We start from the raw sequence: 21,201 nt of genomic DNA on the forward strand, positions 1-21,201 counted from the left end.
GGCAATAGTGAGACTCCGTCTCAAAAAAAAAGAAAGGCAGGTTCCCATTGTTTCTTGCATTCATTGTCTGCGTTGGCTGAGTCAGTAGGCAGGGTAGGAATGAGCGTCTTCATTTTACACAGAAAAGAAATCTCTGGTTGAAGGTGGTCAGTGACTTGCTTCAGCTGGGACTAAAGCGGCCCTCTGTGACTGTGCACTCTGTCTGTGATACCAGGGAACTGGTGAATCCAGGAGCCTCCCATTGTGATGCTCACTCCTTCCTCTCCTGTCCATTCATAGGGGTAAAAAAAGGTTTTGTGGCTTAAGTAGCATCCAGTTTCATCTCAAGTTTCAATTCCCATAAAATAAACAGATACCAGGGTAGCAAATGGTCCCTTTTAAATATCACAGGGGAAAAAGAGAACAAAAATCATTTTCTGTACTCTCCGGAATGTGGTTGAGTGTCCAGATTGCCTCATACCTCCAGTGAGAGCAGCAGCAGCATTTATGGGCTATCTCAATGAGCCACTTTTCTGTTAAACAATCCACCACCAGAGTAACACAGGCTGTCCTTTGGGCTCCCCCGCCTAATCCGCTGAACAGAATCTCACTTCTGTTTGACTTGCACGGTCAGTGGCAGAGGGAGGAGGGAGAAACTCTTCCATCTTTATTCCCAGATGGGGATCTCATTTTGGGTGCATGTACACAAAATCTGTTCCATTTCCTCATGCTTAGTGTGCTGCTGTATATTTACTGCTGACATCATTTCTTTAGGAGGCTCTTCTGTAGCATTTTGATACTGACAATTTTATGAAGGCTATTTCTTGATATTTGTTTATTACTCCTCTAAAAATGTATTTTTGTGGCAACTTCAAAGCAATTGCAAGGTAGTGTATTTTTCAATAGAGAAGTTGGATTAAAACTTACAGTAACTGTTACCTGGTAACCAGACCCCATATAACTATGTCAACATTCACCAGTGATTTATTGTTTTAAATTGGAATCAGCTGATTCGTGGTTCCATGGATTTTTAACGCTGCAGGGTTAATCTGGAACCCACTGGTGCACATGAAATAGTTGTTTTATCTGCTGTTCTAAGACTGATGAAATGTTTAAAAGGATAGCTGTGTAATCAGTCCATTATCTCCTGGTGTTCCAGCTTATTCTGTACCATGTGGCAGTGTACAATCTCAAAAATAATTATTCTGCTGTCGTTAACATGGGAGCCGAATGCAGTGACTGATAAAAACTGCATTCAGCAAGCCCTTTCCCAAATTGGGTAGTTCTATTTTGTTATCTTCTGAAGGGAAAACATGGGTTGTGATGGTCAGACCTCTTAGGAGCCTGGAAGCTTAGAGCAGGCCCTGGGAGGCAGAACACTTAATCTGTTGCCAACATCTTTTTCTGTTTAATATTTTGAATTTTTCATTTGTAGGTAAACTTGTTTAGACTACACTTTCACGTACTCATCTGAACATAGGTAGACCCCTTGAAAATAAGGATGTTGATGCTTATAGTTTTCTTTTGTTCTGAAAGCAATCAGAACCTAGCCACAGTTACAGAATGTGGGTTTTAAAATGCAGTCTAGACCAGTGTCCATTTCTTAGCATCCTACTTTGACAGCCAACTGTTGAAGGAGACCCAGAAGGTCATGGCCAAGTGGTTTGCTTCAGACTTGCATTCTGTACAAAGCTCATCCAAAAGAAAAGCATTGTAGACTTTTTGTCATAGACTAGGTAGTCTCTAGGGATAATTATTCTTGTTTACAAAGATGTTCTTGACAATCTATAGACTGTTAGTGATGTTTTGAGGAAGACCCAAGGCTCAAAATCTTGTATAGAAAGGATTGCCCATTAAATCACAGTCTGTCTTCAAACTGTAAGTAGAACATGAGCTTTCCAGTTAATAGGGAAAACATAACACAGTGGATTTTATTGCAGGGCAGTCCTGGTCTTGTATGGACCAACAGTAGTTGACTTACCAGGTAACCATAGATACCTTAGGAGGAGGGGTTGGTAGGACCTGAGAGGAGGATGGCATACCATTGTATGACTATTCTCTAGTAGTGAGAGATTGTCAAGGAAGAAATGAACAGTTTTATTGTAAACCAAGACCATGATCCCTGGGACCAACGTCTGTAATTGGAGACTTGTTAGAAGCCGTTCGGTTAAGAAGATAGTGTGAGATGCATCACCTTGTTTCTGCAATGTTCTACTCCCCGATTCGGTTGCCGGTTCTTTCTTCGGCCCGTTTTTCTTGCCTCTTGAACGTGGAGCTAATAACTTTCAAAGAAATCTTGAGCCCTCTAGGCAGACACTCTGTTGTTCCTTGAGCCCGGGCCATCCTTGCTATCACTACCTGACCACAGGTGCCGGGAGTAGATGTCACGCCTGCGAGTAGAGAAGGCTCGCAGGTTGGGTACAGTCTGTGTAGAGTCTGAATCAGAAGGGTCTGGGCTGGTCAGATGTTGCCCTCTATCACCACCCCTTCCCCTGAGTGTGCCATTTCTTGAAAAATGTGGTAAATTCCATGGAATTCATTTCTAGTCACAGTTAAGAGCAGTCCCTCCAGACTCCACTCGGCCACTCGGCTTGTCTGTTAGGAGGAAAAAGCCATCAATATTTTAAAAGCTGCTGACAGGTAAGAAGTTAGCCTTGATGGCTGGAAATTCAGAATTTTGTTTTTCTATTCTATGCAGAATCTATCCATTGTTTCTCCAAAGCAGCAGGGCTGAGGGAAAGCTTAGCCTAGAACAGGGATGTGATGAAGACTAATAAGACTAATAAGATAAAACCAATCAGAGTGTTTAAGCTAGAGGTAACCTGGAAATGTCCTAATTGGATGGCCTGAATTTCTCACCCGGGAGTTTTCCAGAGCAGTTAACACCCAGATTTGCCCCGGCATTGATGTCACAAAACTGGGTCATGGGAGGGTGCTCCAGAGAATAGATTTTAGTCTTCCAGGGACAGATATTTTTGACAACACCGTCTGGATTTCTAGTCGTGGTTGAGAATGAATGATGTGAAAATTCACCCAAACTTTCCAGAGATCAACTTAATGGGAAGAGAAGAGGTTTGGGGGAGTATATTAACTCTTTTGGCCACTAGAGGAGTTTTACAGACAGTTTTCAAGAACCAGTTTGCCCACATAATTTTCAGTCTGCCTACGAAATTGTTAGGGGTTGCATTCACATTTATAGGTAGGTATCTCACATTCAGCCTCACCTTTGCCTCCATTCTATTAATTTTTCTTTGTTCCCGTACCAAAATGCTAAAAGGCTAAGAGCATCTTCTTACAGCAAAGATATGAAATCCCAACCAAGGGAGATGAAGAAGTGAATTGGTTAAATGTATTGAATACCAGTTCTCTGTCTTTTCATGGCACATCCCTTTGATATTTCTTAAATTCTGCTGAATGTGGACATGTGCTTATTTTCACGAATCCTTTGAAAGCATTTTAAATGATGGCAATTCTACCTAGGTACCAAGAGGATTTAAACGCCACTTGGTGGCTCATGACTTACCCAGGAACATGGTGCAAGTCTCCCTCTTTTCCTTGCCCAGTGGGCGCAGACTTCTGCAAGACATTTCCAGGTCTTCTTTGCCCCTCTTCTTGTCCCAGAGGGACTTCTTTGCCCCTCTGCACAGGCCTGCCTGTCATTGGATGCTGCTGGTAGGTTGGAGAAGCAGTCCAAGGGAATGGAGATAAGCCTCAGCTACTGGGTCACCGTTTTGAAACCTACTAACAAAAGGAAGGGAGGAAAGGTTGAGAAAAGACAGAAATCAACTTCTGTGTTGTAGTGGGCTGAATCAAACCGTACAAGTTGTTTTCCCTGTGAGCAAATGAAATTTGAGAATTGTTCATCAATGAGGATGAAATGTCAGGTATTCTTGTCGGGAAGTATATTCCCTTCTCACACTGGTCAGTTTTACCAAGTGGTTTGCTCAAAAAAGTGTTCTCATCAAGAAAGTGTAAATGTAGGTTTCAATGCTTCACTGGCTTTATCTACCTGACTTCTTTACAGTATTTCACCAACTTCTAATTTTCCAAAATGAAATTCTAAAACATACTCACTTTGATCCTCCTGGTACATTTTTCTTGTAGCTGTTTTGGGTAGTCCCCTGAAGTGTGAGGCAGAGACAGCACTGATGTGGGCAGAATTGTTACTGTTTCACCTGTATTTTCCTTGTGTGTGTGTTTTAATCTCTAGGTGTTATATTAGGATAGGTTTAACTGTCAGAATTTTTGTAGACCCAAAAATATATTAGGATTTTTAAACACAGAACCCTTATGGATATTGGTGTGTGGCTTTCCTCCATGTGATGATACAGGGATCCAGGCTTCTCCATCTGGTGGCTCTACCATCTCTTTGGTTTTTGTGTGTGTGTGTTTGTTTTATTACTTTTTTTGTCAACTGCATCCATTCAAAAGGAGAAGAAAGAAAATATGGAGGACTCATACCTGCTCTGTTAAAAGCTCTGACCCTTAAGCAGCACAGGTCACTTCCACTTGTGTTTCTTTAGGAAGCCTTTAGTCATGCGGCAAGGGGCAAATGTGATTTCACCATGAGCTTTGCTCTGGTGCTGACCCTGAGGAAGGAGAGGATGGACTTCGGTGGACACTGGTAGTCTCTGCAACAGGTGTCCTTTGCTATGTTGTTTCCCAGGCTTCCTGGAGGATAAGCATCCCGGGGAACACTGCCCTATATGTGACCACCAGGGCCTTTCCTCTGGAAAGCCTGAGCCAAAGGGCATGGCTTGGTTCCAGGAATCCATGTTTTTGCCAATGCCCCAGGCGATTATCATCTTCAGGAACATTTGGGAAACGCTATTGTAAGAGGTAATTAGATTGTAGAAAGGTATTTGGTACCTTTGGTGCAGTTTTCTGCTGAGAATCCTGTGTTGTAAGGAACGGTGATGGACTCGGTGGTGAAACGTAACTCCTGGCACCCGTGCTTAACTCTCTTCAGTCTTAATTTGGCCTCACTGCATAGAAAAGATTATGACTGTACCATGTGACACTAAGACATCTGTTCCTACCTGAATTTTTCTTGGATTAGCAGATTGTTTCATTGAGTTGACCAAGTTTACCACTCATTTTGACAGATGGTGATTTTATGGTTTGTATCAACTACTTGGAATTTATCATCTAATGACAGCTGTTGAACACATAGGTCATTGTATAAGATTGACTAGTAATGAAATCTTCGGGGCATTTTTTTCACCTCCTGTCATAATGTTGAATCTTTGGGAAACCTACCACCTTGGAAATTAAAAGCTTATAAATATATTGGATGAACAGCAGCTGAATTATCTATGTGACAAAAAATTCTTTATCATCGCAAAAAGAAAGGATGGAAAACTTGTCCCCGATGGTGTCTGAAGCTGCAAGGAGATGGACACAGTATGTGGAATATCTGTCGAGCTTTTCATAGCAAATTTGGATCCTAGACTTCCTAGACTGCCCTCTCTGATCTACCCAGTAGTCAGTCACATGGGCCAAGTCCTTTTCCACAGTTTGGAATGTGCTCAGGGCATCAAACCGACTTTAATATGAACCTGTGACAGTTCTATTCAGGGAGCTAAGACTTCCTCTCACTAACATCGAAAGCGTTCCAGCACATGTTGGAAAAGTGTTTGGGGTAGTCGCTGTTTAGACTTGCCTGAGTTATTGATCTTCTTGTTATCAAATATAATTTAGAACTAGCGGTGAGACCCTTAGTGGTGGAAGAATATTATTATCATTTGTTATCTGCACAATTAGGAAGTAGGAGAGTGCAGTAGAGGCATTATCGTATAAACGATCTCATTGCCTAGAGCGTTTTAGCTCCTTGCAGAGTGGTCTACCACATGCCTGCCTTCCCACCACCCCCATCCTCTGTGTGTGTGTCTCTGTGTGTGTGTGTGTGTGTGTGTGTGTGTCTAATCCAAACAGGCAGTGGCCCTACAGTCCAAAGGGCTAAAAAGACTCAGAAATCCATCCTCATCCAGTCATCCAGGGAAGAAATAGGAGCCTGCAGGATGTTTCTTTGCTTTTTTCTGAAGGTTTAATAGAAGAATCAGTGTCATTGGCAGTGATTGAGAAAATGAAAGTTTTAGATCAAATACTGCTCCATCGTGCATGCAGCATGGGAACGAGTGATGGGCAGTGTGCTCTTCCTCAGACAAAACCCAGTGGCTGCTCATCAGTGAATGGTATGGAGAGTTTTTTGTTATCCTGAAATCAAGGAAATATTTTACTTTTCCCTCTGTGGTGTTCCAGAGAAAGATTCTTGAGCAAGGAAGATAAATCCTCTTCCTACCGGCTAATGAGTGAGCAGCTAAATTTCAAGCACATCAAGTACAAGGACCATGTGTTACATTTTTTTGAGTGTGCATAATCAGGTACACTTATTTAATTTTCTGAAAAATGGAAAGCCACACGTTCTCTTTGGTTAGAGACGTGGAGCAGTGAAGAAGCAGGGCAGTGTTTGGCAAGATGAGTCCACCTAACTGGAATCAGGCCAGGCTTTATCAGGAACCAGAGGGGCGACTCTGCCAAGACACCCCCTCTCCATGCCTCCGCTTCTTTAACCGGAGGCAAGCACTTAAACCAGATGGTTGCTAAGACCTTTTTTCTCTCTTCAGTCTGGCGTTTAAAGTTGATCACTGTCAAATCCAAAATGGACCGTTTTCAGAATTACAATGTGACTGAAGTTTGTTACTTTCTCCCCAGCCATCCCCATTTTGGGGGTCATCCTTCTTCTTTTAGGACCTTCCCTCTTGCCTCATGACCCACGTTCTCACTGTGGAAACTCTTATCAATCCCAGGAGCCATAAGATTCACTGATACTACAGCATAAATGGTTGGGAAACGGATTGCAGTGTTGTGTCTTCTGAGGCATTTTTATTTTAATATGAATCTGAGCCCCCAACTGAAAGGATGAAGCTCAGAGGCTGAGTGAAAAGACGGGGGAGAGGACAGAAGAGGAGGGGTGTGGAGGCTTTGCCCACATCAGCCCCATGTTCTGCTGTTGTCCCACAATCATCATTAACATTATCCTCTCTGCTTTCAAAAGGGTCCCCACTTGGAGAATGGATTATTTGATCACCCTGGTTATCAAGAAACCCCTTCATACTGCCCCAAAAATTGTACAGTAGAAGGAAGAAAAAAAGCTAACCTCTGTTCATTCTTTTCTTTGTGCCAGATTCTGGGCTTGGCACTGTGTATACATTATTTTACTAAATGGTTCAAACAGAATCTATTTTACCGAGCCATTAAACCACATCTCTCTTAGGCTAGAAGTCCAGAGTCATTTCACAGGACATGGGCTGTAGAGTGTTGCATGGACTATTTTTACCCGTAGGAACCTGAATCAGAAAGGCTCATGGAACTCCAAATCGAAAAGAAAACCGTGTTGCTATAGGGGAAGGGCGTGTGAAAATGCCCCGGGGAGAGTCAACCCCTGAGTATGTAGTAGGAACCTCCAGTGCCTAGCACCACGCCCTGCCGTGTGGGGCCCAGTGGGAGGACCCAGGAAGCCTAAGAGGTAGCAGCTGCCCGCAGAGAGCTGCCTTCCTTAGGAGAAGGGGAGCGTGGCAGCAGAACCACAGTCAGACAGCAGTGATCTCCTGCACCTGATCCCCGTGTGATGGAAACTCTCAAAATGAAATCCAGCTGCTGGAAACCCCATGGCCAAGAGGTGCCCGACACCCATGGTGGTCTGTGTCCCCAAGCTTCCGCCGGACATCTCCTCCTCCCTGTCCTCGTGGCAGGCGTTTAGGACATCACATCCTCTTGCGAAGCGCAGCGTTACTGCTTTTGTTTTTTCTTCCGCTATTGTTGCTCAAATAAAGGGAAGTGACAAATCTGTGGTTAAACTCGTATAGTAGTGAAACCTGGGTGTGCTCCTTAGCCGTAGGTTTTATTTTAAATAACAAACTGTTTGAGGGATTTTTTGCCTCTTGAGGGCATATCATAGAGCATACGGTTGGGGAAAATTTTGTTGTACCCTGAATAAGAAAGTCATGAAAATGATTACATTAAAATTGATTGACTATTTAGAGGCCACGTAAATGGATGTTCAGAGTATTCAAAGGCCATGCGAATGGGTGAATTCTGCTAGTTCCAAGTAATTACTTCAGAAAGCAAGACAACACAATCAATTCTAAGCCCTATTAAAGGGCTCATGGTCATCACTTAGAAAAGCGGCTTCCCTACCCTCCCTACCCTCCCTTCCTCCCAGGGATGCACAACCGCATCGCAGCCTGCGGCAGGCCTGTCGCGGCTGCATTTCCCTGTTGCAAAGCTCCCTATCCCTTACCTGCCTCAAAGGGAGCCTGCATAGTGTCTGTTAGGGCGCAGGGCTCTGTGGAGAAACATGTTAAATTTAAAGTGGACAATAGCTGCTAACACTTACTAAGCACTCTTCTTTACATGCCAGGAACTGTGTTAAACATTTTCATACGTTGTTTGGCTTAATGTGGTACATCTATAATATAGCTGTCACTAACCCCATGTTATTAAGAACCAGAGGCTTAGGGAGGTGAGGTCATCAGCCTGTGATGCTAATCAGAAATGACCGTACCAGCCTCACCAACAAAGATTATGAATGAGCATGAGAAGACTATCCAGCATCACTTTGAAAACTGTCATGGTGTCTGCCATGAGAACTCAGGGACCACCTTGGCCCCAGAAGTGAATTTTTTAAATGATTTCCACTGTTCCAGGCAGTATGGAGAAACATCTCCCTCTCTGATCCGCATACATATGAAATGCGGCTCAGTTATTGCCGAAGTGGGGTGGAGACGGTTATGGTGGCCATAAATATTAGTTCTCCAGCATCATATCCAACAATAAAAAAAATCTGCAATAAGGACAAATGTTTACTTCAGCCTAGCCTTGGATTTCTATAGCCAACTATAGCCAAAGGGTTTGCCTGTCCATTTCACTTTGACTATAAAGACCAGAGTGAGGAAGTAGATAACGACTTCCCCATTCCGTTTCCAGAAAAAAATACCTTTGGTCTGCTTTGGATTGCAAATAACCCTTTTGAGAGTTCAGAGGCACCTAGAACACTCGAGTAATAAGTTAGAATATCACTGATAGGTGCTCAGGAACAGAGCTGAGCTGTATTTTATTCAGGCTAACAATAAGGGGCCTGTGTTCTTAGTCCAGGGAATTCAAGCTGATGCACTGTCGAAGCAAGGCAGTGAAGTGGAGACTTGAGAGATCCGCCTGGCCTGGAAGCATCTAATAGCCCAGTGTGCTGTGAATTGAGAATCGCAGGAACATACATGTGATTCTAACCTACCTCTCATTGCCACTGCCTCCTAATTATGATGCTGTCCTACCCTCTAGAGAAACTATTCTATGAAATAACCTTATATTAGAAACTTTCTTCTAATGAGGCCCCTCAGTACTTTAGAAACTAAATCCTCTTTAGTTGGGATTCAAGACCTTATACCGACCATGTTTAACCCCGTGATGCCTCCTTGGTGTATGGGACGTGATCTTGGTTTGGTGAGTCTGAAGGCCTCCCCGCCACTGAGCCACTGGTCTCCACCTTACCGGGAAGACTCCGGGGAGACCAGCCGACCAGGGAGTTGGGCCGATTACACCCACTTTAGGGAAGCCGGACCCTCTAGTTGGCTTGTTATGTTCAACTTCAAGTTTTTCATTCTTCCTTACCTTCAGAGAAAAATACAGTTCTCCTCACTACTTTGGAATTAGTATTGGAAAAATACAAAGCGTAATCGATTCTATGGCTAGCTTATTATCTTTCATTCCAATAGTCAAGTGACCTTTTCTCTAACAAAGGAGACTCCTTGCTTTCTTCACGTCACCCCCTGGGGGCCTCGACAAATGCACACATCACCTACCTCTGCTCAGAGCAGAGTGGGAGAGTTCACAAAACAGCTGAACACGATGATTGTCCCATCAGGGAAAAAACGATGATGCTGAAATTCTTCCAATACTTTCATAGCTATTAGACAATTGAAATGGTTTAACATAAGTGGCTTATTTCAAAGAACCAGAGAAGGGGAAAAGCAGATTCCAGCAATTTTGCCCTTCATACCTTTTCTATCTGTGTTGTGCTTTGGTGGAATTTACATAATCGTGGGTGAGGAACTGTTACAGTACACACATAGCTGTGCACATTAGGCTGCACTTGCTTTCCCAAGAGGCTTGAAAATGCAGTCGATTTAATCTAGGTCAAAAGGAAAGAAAGAGACTCCATTTTCCTCGCAGAAAACACAGGGAACTTGCCAGTCTTCATAGGGTCATGGAAATAACAGAAGATGGTTCCTCCAGGGGAAGTCCCCAGGGCAACAGGAGACTGCCAGGGGCCTGGGTCTCATGGCCAGTTGACAGAAAGGTGGTCATATTGTGTTAGGTGGAGAGTTGGAGGAAAGATGTGGGGTTGCCAGGGAGCCCAGTGAGATCATCATTCTCTCCCGGGCTGAAAAGGTGGCTCGGATTTGCTGTCTGCAAGGAATATTGCTGGGAAAGTGAGGAAGGATGTTGGCGGAGCATCGCACGACTGCCTCAGGCGGCCAGAGAGCAGTGCGGGTCCCATGCTGCCAGTGGAAGTTTCCCAGGGGAATTCCTGGGATGGCGCTTGGTAATCCAAACCATGGAGTCCACATAACTCACATACGGAAGGCCCGATGGCAGTGTCGCCTGTCAGCTTCCTAGGCAGTGGCCAGATGGTGATACTGCTGACATCAGGGTGCCAATTATATCAAACTCTGTAAAACTAAGCTAATTGGATACAGTTTCCTGAAAAGTTGATTTGTACAGGATGAGGTGTTTGTGTTTGCATAGCTGCTACTCTAGCTATGGAATTCCCACTTTTAGGTGGGACAAAAGGGTAGTCTTAGGTGACTGTTGGAAAGACATTTCAGATGAGAGGTTTCGGTTATAAAGAGACATTTTAGGTGACATGAACAGAGCGTGAAGCAGATCTTTCAGAGTGAGGCGGACCCCATCAGAGGCGGTTCCGGGACATTCTCCCTGTGAGAGGCATAGACTTTGAGGGGTGCTCATTGACCCGTGGTTGCTGGGATGGTTTTGGCTTTGCTCTTGGCTTCTGCTGTGACTTGGGGGCAGCCTGCTAACCTGTGGACTGGTGTTTTCCCATCTGTAAAATGGGAGGGTGTGAGGGGTTAGGCTGGTAGAACTAGTGTAGGGGCCAAGAGAAAACCTCCCCTTGGCCCTATGAAGGTTCACTAAGAATCCCTGACAAGAGGCAGATCCGAAGGAGAAAAGGCACGTGGGTTTATGAGATCACAATTTTTTTTTTTTTTTTTTTTTTTTTTGAGACACAGTCTTGCTCTGTTGCCCGGGCTGGAGTGCAGTGGCCGGATCTCAGCTCACTGCAAGCTCCGCCTCCCGGGTTTACGCCATTCTCCTGCCTCAGCCTCTGGAGTAGCTGGGACTACAGGCGCCCGCCACCTCGCCCGGCTAGTTTTTTTGTATTTTAGTAGAGACGGGGTTTCACCATGTTAGCCAGGATGGTCTCGATCTCCTGACCTCGTGATCCGCCCATCTCGGCCTCCCAAAGTGCTGGGATTACAGGCTTGAGCCACCGCGCCCGGCCGAGATTACAATTTTTGTGACACAGGCACCTTCGGGATGCAGACCCAAAGATACAGGGGAAATGGTATGCTTAGGTCCAACAAAGTGTGCCTAGGCTCCTTTGCATGCTTAGGTTCCACAAAGTAGGGTCAGCCATGTAGTAATGTGATTGGACAAAAATGACGTGATGTAACACTAATAGACTGAGCAGGGACACTCGGCAAAGCCTGCCTGTCCACATTCTCCCTGGCCTCTCTGAGCAGGATTCTTCCTTCTGGGTGTGGGAAGGACCTTCCCTGGAATGGGGGTCTTATGACCTACAGTCAAACAAGGTAGGTCGGAGAATTTGTTTCTGGCCAGTTTTATACAGAACAACAGAAGGAAAGTTAGAGCAGTATTTTTTAAGTTTTATGGCTGGCTTTGGGGAAAGGGGGTTCTGGCTTCTGTGACCTGCTATGGGAAAGAGAGGGATTCCAGTTTCTGTGGCTGGGCTTAGGGGAGGCTGGGACTGAGAGACAGGAGGGCAGGAGGAGGTCAGAGAGATACTTTTTCGTGTGAGGCCTTTATGTTGGAGTACTGCTTCCCGATTCCCAACATTTGCTACTTGTAAAATTTTGTGATTCTACAGGAAAGGCATGGAAGCCATGAGAAAGCAACGCTACCTTGACTTCTTCTCATTTTATTTTTTATAGTGTTGAGTTTAAAGTCGTAAAAGGCTGGAGGAGCAGTACAACACAGATATGTCTGATCTTCCTGGAGGGTCTCCCTTTAGCTAACTTTTGCTGTGATTGGGTACTTTTTTCAGGCCTCTGGTTCCTATATCTCAGGTGATGTCATTACAGCCATCCGCCTTCAGCATCAAGTACAGTGGAGCCACGATCATGAAATTACAGGCAGGACTACGTAAGAAAGCTGAGAGGCAAGGGGACTGGGTTTCAGACGGAGCTCGTGAAATCGGTGGCATCATTTGTTCACTTGTATCTAGCACTCCTAGAAAGCGGGCACTGCGTGGAGGTCCAGCCACAGGAATTCACGCCGAGGGCCCAGCACCATGGGGCCCAGAGTTGGTCATAGTGTCCTGATGTGACTGTTTCTTAGCAGTGCCAGTTCTTCTTGGTAGTTGGATTTTGGGCTAAAAAAAAGGGGGGGCTACATAGGTGACCCTCTAGGGTCTCATATCATGTCCTGAGGCCTCCTTGTACTTTCTAAGAATGGCATTTTGTCATTGCCTTTTGCCTCAAGATGCTAGGGTTATAAATCACCTTCTACCACGGAGAAAGGACTCCTCTGTTTTTTGTTTTGTTTTGTTTTGTTTTGTTTTGTTTTGTTTTGTTTTTTACGGTTAATGCTAAGTTGTCTTGAAATTTTTAATTCAGGGGATTTTTGATGGTTTTTTTTGTTTTTTTTGTTTTACCTTTAACTGCCTTGTAGAAAGTGAAAGTAGGGTGTCCTGGCAGGGGCGAAGCCAGTGACTGAGAGTTGAAACCATAACTCATGGCAGATTCGCTTGAGCACAAAATGTCCCTCTTAGATCCATAACCTTTGGACTATGAAAAAAAATATTAAATTCTCCTCCAAGTGGCTAAGGTTGAGGGAGAAAATAGATGGCAATGGAAATCAAGTATGAGGAGTATGTCCTCTTTTGACTTAAACTGGCTTGCATGCTACTGACTTGACAAGAAGCCAAGATCCCAATTGCAATTCGACTTGTGTGAAGCAGGTACCTGCTTTGCTTGCAAATGCACATACAAAAGAGCGCTTCATTCACAGAAAGGAAAAAAAAAAAATAGCGAGTTCACTAATTTAGCCTTCCAGGGCCTTCGTCCCTTGATCTGTCAGCCCCTTAGAATTCAAAGGCAGACTGTAAAGGAATTTCCTACTTAAAACATGATGACTTTTTTGATGTCCTGAATTCGAATATAACTCGAGTTGAAGTTGTCTGCTAGGGCTATTACTTTGTTGTTTAATAAAAAAATAAAATACGGGGTTCAGTCATCAGATGATCAGTCTGAGGTTGCTTTCAAGTGTTTATGTGCTTAGATTTAGAAAACAGTAGGTTTTCGTATATGTAAAATGTTGAATGGCCTTGAAGATGTGGACAGGCCCATCTTGACCCTGGGGCAGAGTCCAGTTAGGGGAGGGAGACAGCTGTTCTCATGCCCAACCCCGTAAGCTCCGAAATGGAAATACTTTTTATTTGACCACTTTTGCCGCAGAATTGCAGGAAACCATTTTTCACTTTCTCTCCTTAGCCCTCAAGTTGTATAGTTATTTTGTATTCCAGAAAATGCTCCACAATTCCCTGTAATAAGATGTTACTGAAGGGTAGTATCAGAAAAGAATTAGCAGTTAGAACTAGAACTTTCCGGAAAGGTCCCTCCTGCCATGGTAGAGAACACCTTTCACAGGGGAGTTTCTCCTCGCTTCAGGCTGGTAGCTGCAGAAGAGTCATGGGGAATGCCTCACTAAAACCAGCCTTGCTACGGGTCAGCTCCTGCCTTTGGCAGTGTGACTCGTTGGCATGTGATCTGGAGTTCCTGCCCTGCAGCTGACGAGCCACTGTTTCAATAATTAAAAACAGCTCAAGTCACTGTCCTCCTGCCTTGGATTTGATCATTGCACTTTGCATGTATGTATCAAAATACCACATGTACCCCATAAATATGTACAAAGATTATGTGTCAATAAAAAACAAATTAAAATCCCAATTTTTAAAAGAAAACATGAATGCTCAGTGGCTCATGCCTGTAATCGTAGCACTTTGGGAGGCCAAGGCAGGAGGACCACTTGAGGCCAGGCGTTTGAGAACAGCCTGGGCAACATAGCATGACCCAGTCTCTACTAAATAACTTAAAAATGAGCCTGGCGTCACGGCACATGCCTGCAGTCCTGGATACTCAGCAGCCTACAGTGGAGAAGATGACTTTAGCTCGGGAGTTCGAAGTTATAGTGAACTACGATTGCACCACTGCACTCTAACCTGGGGAACAGAGCGAGATCCTGTCTCTTAGAACAAAAATTGCCTTGTCCATATATGAGAGTCAAGGGATTTAAAGAAAACTGCCTTTTTTAAAACAGTGTCTCAGAGCATCAAACCTTGGTTTAGAAACCTCGGAGGAAGTTTCCTTAACGAATATGGTGTCAAATTTCCTAAGGGCAGAATGAGTTTTAAAATCTGACCTCATGATATCGTTGTCTAGGGTGGTGTCTACATTACCTCCACACTGAAAAATGTTAATACATTATTGCTCTTTGATTCACAGCAAACCATGATATAAACTGGTTATCTTTATATATCAGTACATTTTTTTTTCTTGTGGGTATTATTACCCAGAGTTTCCAAGTAAAGATTTTCAAGGGAAACAGCTGTGGTTTGAAAAGGTCTGTGATAATCCAGATGGTTTCTTTGAGGATAAATCTACTTGATCATTTAAAATTAAAGTCTTTCAGTACAGTTGAGTGTTTCTTTATGATTTTAGATACACTACTGTGTGTGAGTGTGTATGTGTGTGTGTGAGAGAGAGAGAATGTGTGTGTGGCTACCACTGGCCTTTGTTGGGGGCTTTATCTTTGGAAACAGCAAAAATCTCATACCAGTGTCTCAAATTATCGAGCAGTTAAGCAGGCAAAATACCTGAGGGAACTCTTCATGACAGCAGAAACTATTAGTGAAAAAATATAGCGAGACACCAGCTACCCTGTGTGGAGTATGTCGCACTCAGCCGCTCTGGGAATTGCCACTCTCCACTTCTGATCCATGATGGCATAATCATAGCTCGCAATTATAATACTGATTACAGATTGCTTTCCAAGCTGAACATAGGCAACTATATTGCTAAACTTACCAATTTCTGGGAATCGGGGCGTCAAAAGCATCCACATTCCCGCAGCAGGCCTCTGGGCGGTAGGCAGGGTGACAGGTGGGAAATGGGAAACCAGGGCTTTCCGTACCTGTCTCCTTCCCTCGGTGTCCAGGGTCTTCTTGCTGCTGCATGGTCACCCGAGATGCTCCCTGTGAGGCCCCCCTGGGCCTGCTTTCACAGGCTCTGTGCCCCTGGACCTTTCCTCTGTGCTGGTTCTGTCTTACGTTCCCTTCCTAGGGGCCCTGCTAGATGTTGACAGTGAACAGCAGAATCACAGGGACGTTATTAGTGGCCAGTAAGATCTAGTGTATTTCCCCTCTGAGTTACAGAGACTCGGCACACTGTTTTTGTAGTCACCAGAAGAAGCCATCCCTAGTGGGACTGCTAGGCTCTGTATGGACCTGAGACTGCGATATTTGGTTCTGGGATCACCTGTCCCGAGTTTTCCATTGGCCCTGATGGACCTGTGAATTTTAAAAGTCCTGGTGAGGAGTCGTGGCCGGGGCTCGATAAACCTGCACATGAGGGAGGATGGCGTTCTTTTGTGTTTTGGGGTTTTTCTTTTTCGCTTCAAGGACCACAGCTTTTATTATTACAATGAATTGTTGAGGTCGTTGAAACGAGGGATATCCTGAAGTCACCTGGGTGTGGAACACCATGTTTGTCTTTTCTAACTAGGCGGCTGCCACTGGCAGAAGCTCCTGAATGAGTAGATAAGCAGTGGCATGAATCGTCCCGTGCAGGTGCTTATTAGATAGTGTCAAATGAGCAAAGTGGAAAAAGGTGAAGCAGCAGAAATTTACCAGCATTAAGCAGCAATGGGAGGGCTGAGACCTGCAGAAGCACCTGGTTCATCAGACTGCGTCAGCCTGTGCTGATCCCCAGAGCCGAGCCCCCTGGCTGGTCACCTCTAACGTGGAGAGAGGCCTTTCTCTCCACTCCATGGACAGTAGGGAAAGGGGGGTTCAGAGAATGAATTCTGAAGCCCAAGGGACTGTCCCCTGTGATGTATGGTGCAACTACTGACCATCAAAGAGCCCCTGGATATTGTAGATGTGTGAGTACCCACCTTACACTGATGTGATGTTGGAAACAGAGCCTGCAGGGGTGGAGCCTTGCCCCTGCATCAGACTGCTGAGCCATCTGGTGCTGCAGCTGACCTGGAAAGGAATCCAGTACATTTCAGACCTGAGTTACAGCTGGCATGGGGAAATCTAGGAGACAGGTGGTTCCCTTAACAGCTGTATATTTGGTTAGGGCTGACAAGAAAGAAAATTTCATCCTTGTTGAGCCTTCATGAGTTTTCAGGGATCTGTAGTAGCTCTTTGACCTTTTGCCATCATAATTGCCATTTCAGGGAAAATAATGGTATTTGTCTTTGTTGAAATATTGTCTGCAGGTCGGTTATCTAAGATTTTTACAGGAGCATATTAAGTGATAGGTAGATAAAAAGACTATGGTTGTTAACTAGGAGAAACTCGAAAGTCTTTCAAACACATTCCAGTATTTGGAAAGGTACACACTAAAGTCCTGCTGGGGAAAAACACTAATTGCTGAATCTAAGCTGACTGTTTCAATTTGGAGGTCTATATTCATCCTGCAAATTTTAATAAAAACCAAACACTGTACTTGTGAAGTGAACCATTACAATGGCATGCTGAACGAAGTGTAAGACTTCCTTTAGTCTAATAGAAGTAAAGAATGCTTTTGACCCCTTTTTTGGTCCTGAATGAAAGACTTTGCCTTCATATGCACATAGTTTTGTGGGGGGATATTAGGCAGACCTGGTGTTTACTTACTGATCATACTAGGCTGGGCACAGTAGCTCATGCCTATAGTCTAAGGGTTTTGGGAGGCCGAGGCAGGAGGACCACTTGAGGCCAGGAGTCCAAGACCAGCCTGGGCAACATAGTGAGACCCCCATCTCTACAAAAATTTAAAAAGTAGTGAGGCATGGTAGCACACACCTGTAGTCCCAGGTACTCAGGGAAGGGGCCAGAGAACTGCTTGAGCCAAGGAGTTCAAGGCTGCAGTGAGCTATGATCACACCACTGCATTCCAGCCAGGACAACAGAGTGACATCCTGACTCAAAAATAAATAAATGTTTTAATGATGAAACTAACTAAGGTACTAAGGAAGTAAGATACAAGGTACTGAGGAAGTAAGTCATTCAGGAACTAAATGCAGAAAACCAAAAGAAGCCCCTGGGGTTAATATTCCCAGTCTCCTTGTCTGCCCAGGACCCCACATCTGTGTAAGTTGCTCATTGCGCAAGGGTACCCTGCTGAGGCTGTGAATGGAGTTAGAAATCCAGGCTGGGAGGCCGGGCGCGGTGGCTCAAGCCTGTAATCCCAGCACTTTGGGAGGCCGAGACGGGCGGATCACGAGGTCAGGAGTTCGAAACCATCCTGGTTCACACGGTGAAACCCGTCTCCACTAAAAAATACAAAAAGCTAGCCGGGCGAGGTGGCGGGCACCTGTAGTCCCAGCTACTCCGGAGGCTGAGGCAGGAGAATAGCACAGGAGAATAGCAATGGAACCCAGGGAGGCGGAGCTTGCAGTGGAGCTTGAGATCCGGCCCACTGCACTCCCAGCCCCCCATGGCGACAGAGCGAGAAACTCCGTCTTCAAAAAAAAAAAAAAAAAAAAAAAAAAAAATCCAGGCTGGGATGGGCTTATCAAGCCATGGACTTGGAGCAAGGAGCTCTGCCCACCTGGAGATGGGATCCCCTTTTGGAATCGGCACAAAGGCTCCAGGCTTCCCTGCCAAACACGGCACCTGTGGAGCTGTGCTGGGGCTCGGCTCTCGGGTCACACAGATGAGCAGTAAGGCATGTTAGCAGTGTTGCCTAGGATATCCTCCTGTGTGTCACACTGGAACTAGAGCTGCTCTTGGCATGATCTTAAAGAATACTTGTTTAAATGAGTATACACTTTTAACTGAAACATTTAAGAACTATGGGTAGTTGGAAGAAGATCTGTAGTGATAAGTTGCTGACTTCATAGTACTAGTTGTTAAAGGCAGGGTGAACCTTGGATGAAACTAGAAAGCATTTGAGATCTTGGGGATCTTCCCATCTGCTCTTCTGTATGTTCGAGTGCTTTCATCCTTCCTTTCTCCTATTCAACTGCCATCCCACCCTGCTCAGATACCAGCTTCAATCTCTCGCTTTCTGAAAAACAAAGCCACCCACCTTCTTTTCACTAAGAACTTTGTTCAAGAGGAAGACCCTTTAAAGTAGCTAAAATCACACTAAGCTGTAATAACTGGGAACAATGAAATGTCTCCTTCCTCAAGGGTCATGTTTTAATATGTAAACAGCAAATGGACTATACTTTCCTGGTGGACTCTCAGGCAGCGGGCCATGGCAGGGATTTTGCTTGGGTGTCTGAGGCAGGAGTGCTCCCTTTATCCCTGAGACCGCCGTACATTGGTCAAAACTCTCCACAGCTGCTCACACAGAAGTACACACAATTCACTCCGTTTACATCATCGTTGTTCCTTGTTGCTTTTATCTTAGCATTGTTTAGTACTCTATTTTCATGTTCCCTGTCATACCACTGTTCTTCCAGGCCAACCTAAACTCTTCATTCTTGGCTCTGGCGTGGCCAAACTGGCATCGGTTTTTCATCTCCTGAACTTACTCTTTCATAATTTCCTTTATTTCAGCCAGTAAACTGCTGCATCCCTAAATCTTCTCTTTTTGAACATCTCAGCCCCAAAAGTTACCTGCCTAAAAGTATCAGATTCTGCTTTTTTTTTCTTTGAAACTGTGATTACTAAATGAGATGGTATTTCAGAACTTCTCCATTGCTTCCTTATCCAGAAACTAATGCCATAAGCCCAGGACGGGGAAAGGAGAACTCACTGAGACCATGTTTGCTAGAAGCATTTAGGAAGGCTTGTCCTGTTTTTCTTTGTATACCAAGCCTGATGAGACATGGTTGGTATTTTTCTTCTAAACATGGTTACTGGAAGCTGGGATGTTAGTTTCTTATTGGAAATTATTCCTTGGCATGAAGCAATTCCTATGGCTTTTCTGAGGCTTACATCGCACCAGTGAAGCTGAACTCACTAGTGAAGTTGATGGGTTCACTAAAAAATCTACCATCAAGAAGCAGAGCCAAGTGGATTATGGTCAAAGACCTCAAAGGAGCTGAAATAAGATGCTCGTGAAAATGGTCAGTCTCTTCAGCTTGATTCTTTAAAGAAATGTCATAATGTTCACTTCCCTTCATTCAAGTGATACATTTGAAGAGTTTCTGATCCTTGGATGCATGGAGTTTTTCAAATGCCAAGATGCTATGGTCATAGTCTACCCTGTCCAAAAGGCAAAGGATTTGTATATATTGACCGTCAGTAGACTCTAACTAAATCAAGTGTAAAATGCGGAGGTTCCAAGTTTCTCTTCCAAATGAGGAAGAATCTTGGATGTCTTTCAGAATCTTGTATGAATGAGATTATACTTTATTTTCCCCCTGGAATGGGAGCACCTCTCAAAGCTCTTCTGGCCCCTGTCTGGCTCCGTGCATTACGTTCCTTTAGTAAAACCAAGATAAAATACCTACAGTCTTGGTGAGTGTATCACTTTACTTTTTTCCTCAACCACTCACCAAAGACATCCCAGATCAAAGATTAGCATCTTTGTTTCTTAAATTTCAGAAGTTTTTGTCCTGCCCTCTTTTCCCAAACTTATTGTGCTGAGAAACTGTATATTGATGAACAAATAGCCAGTGTCTTTATCTACAAGTTGAAGAAGGTGCAAGCCCTCCTCCAGGACGCAGAGGGAATGGTGTAGGATTTCCATACCATTTTCTTTGGTGGAGGAGGTTGGTTGGAAAAGGATATATGCTGGCCTGCCCGGAAGGGCCGGGGACTCCCACAGGCTCTTGGAAAGGAGGAATCTAAATGTTGCCAGTTTGTATGCCACAGCCATATGTAATGCATGGGCCAGAGTCCACTAACATCTGTTTGGACATGTACCCACCTGTATTGTAGCTTAATTTCTAAACCAGTTAAAATACAGTCTTCCATTTTGGCAAACGAGTATTGAGGGTCATATGTACAGAACTTTGCATCATGTAATGTGGTAGAGATAAAGAAGAATGCACTGTCCCAGCTTTTAAGAAGCTTATAATCCAGTTGTCTGAACCTTTGAGTTTAGAAAGCCTTTCAAAAGCTTGATGTTCTGGAGATACACTTTAAGAAAATTATAATTAATGTAAGCTTGTGCTGTTGTTATTGTGATTAAATACTTCTTTTCACGTAGGCGCTATAACACAGGCCCCTTTCACACCTCACCCATTCCTCCACCACCTCCCACCCTCATTCCTGAATAGCTGTATTCCAGTGATGTGAGGCACGGAGTCAGGAATTGATCTCCAACGTGGGTAAAGCTAATAAATATGATTTAGGATGAAAAGGTACTGTGTAAATGCTTGAGATGTTGTTATTGCTGTTCTCATACGCTTTATTATTTTTAAATTGTGCATCCTTTTAAGTAGATTATTTGTTCGCCACAGTCTCCATTATATCTAAGCAAAGCATTCACAGAAATTTCTAAAACCTTTTCATTTCTCTCTGTAGGTTGTTGTTTCGTAACATTTTATACAAGAAAAGCTGCACTTGAGGCCCAGAATGCACTGCACAATATTAAAACTTTACCTGGGGTGAGTCGGTTTACTTTTGTACCAGAATCACTTTATTGCTTGAAATGGTCCTTTCAACTGAAGGTTCTAGTTATGGGCTCTTAGTGCCAAAAATGACTTTGGTCTTTTGAGGAGTGTGTGCTGACCCCC

General features: G+C 44.2%; 1 protein-coding gene across 18 annotated transcripts in view; it reads left to right on the plus strand.

Moving 5' to 3' along the window:
* Positions 1-21,201, plus strand: part of CELF2 (CUGBP Elav-like family member 2) — a 558,220-nt gene that overhangs the window by 416,334 nt on the left and 120,685 nt on the right. For all 18 annotated transcript variants that reach the window (XM_017886678.1, XM_017886680.1, XM_017886681.1 and 15 more), the window contains one exon: positions 20,990-21,072. In XM_017886678.1, the coding sequence (XP_017742167.1) occupies positions 20,990-21,072 (83 nt within the window). The remainder of the gene's footprint in view (positions 1-20,989; positions 21,073-21,201) is intronic.

This window comes from Rhinopithecus bieti, unplaced genomic scaffold, assembly GCF_001698545.2.
Source record: "Rhinopithecus bieti isolate Rb0 unplaced genomic scaffold, ASM169854v2 scaffold_13900, whole genome shotgun sequence".
Taxonomy (NCBI): domain Eukaryota; kingdom Metazoa; phylum Chordata; class Mammalia; order Primates; family Cercopithecidae; genus Rhinopithecus; species Rhinopithecus bieti.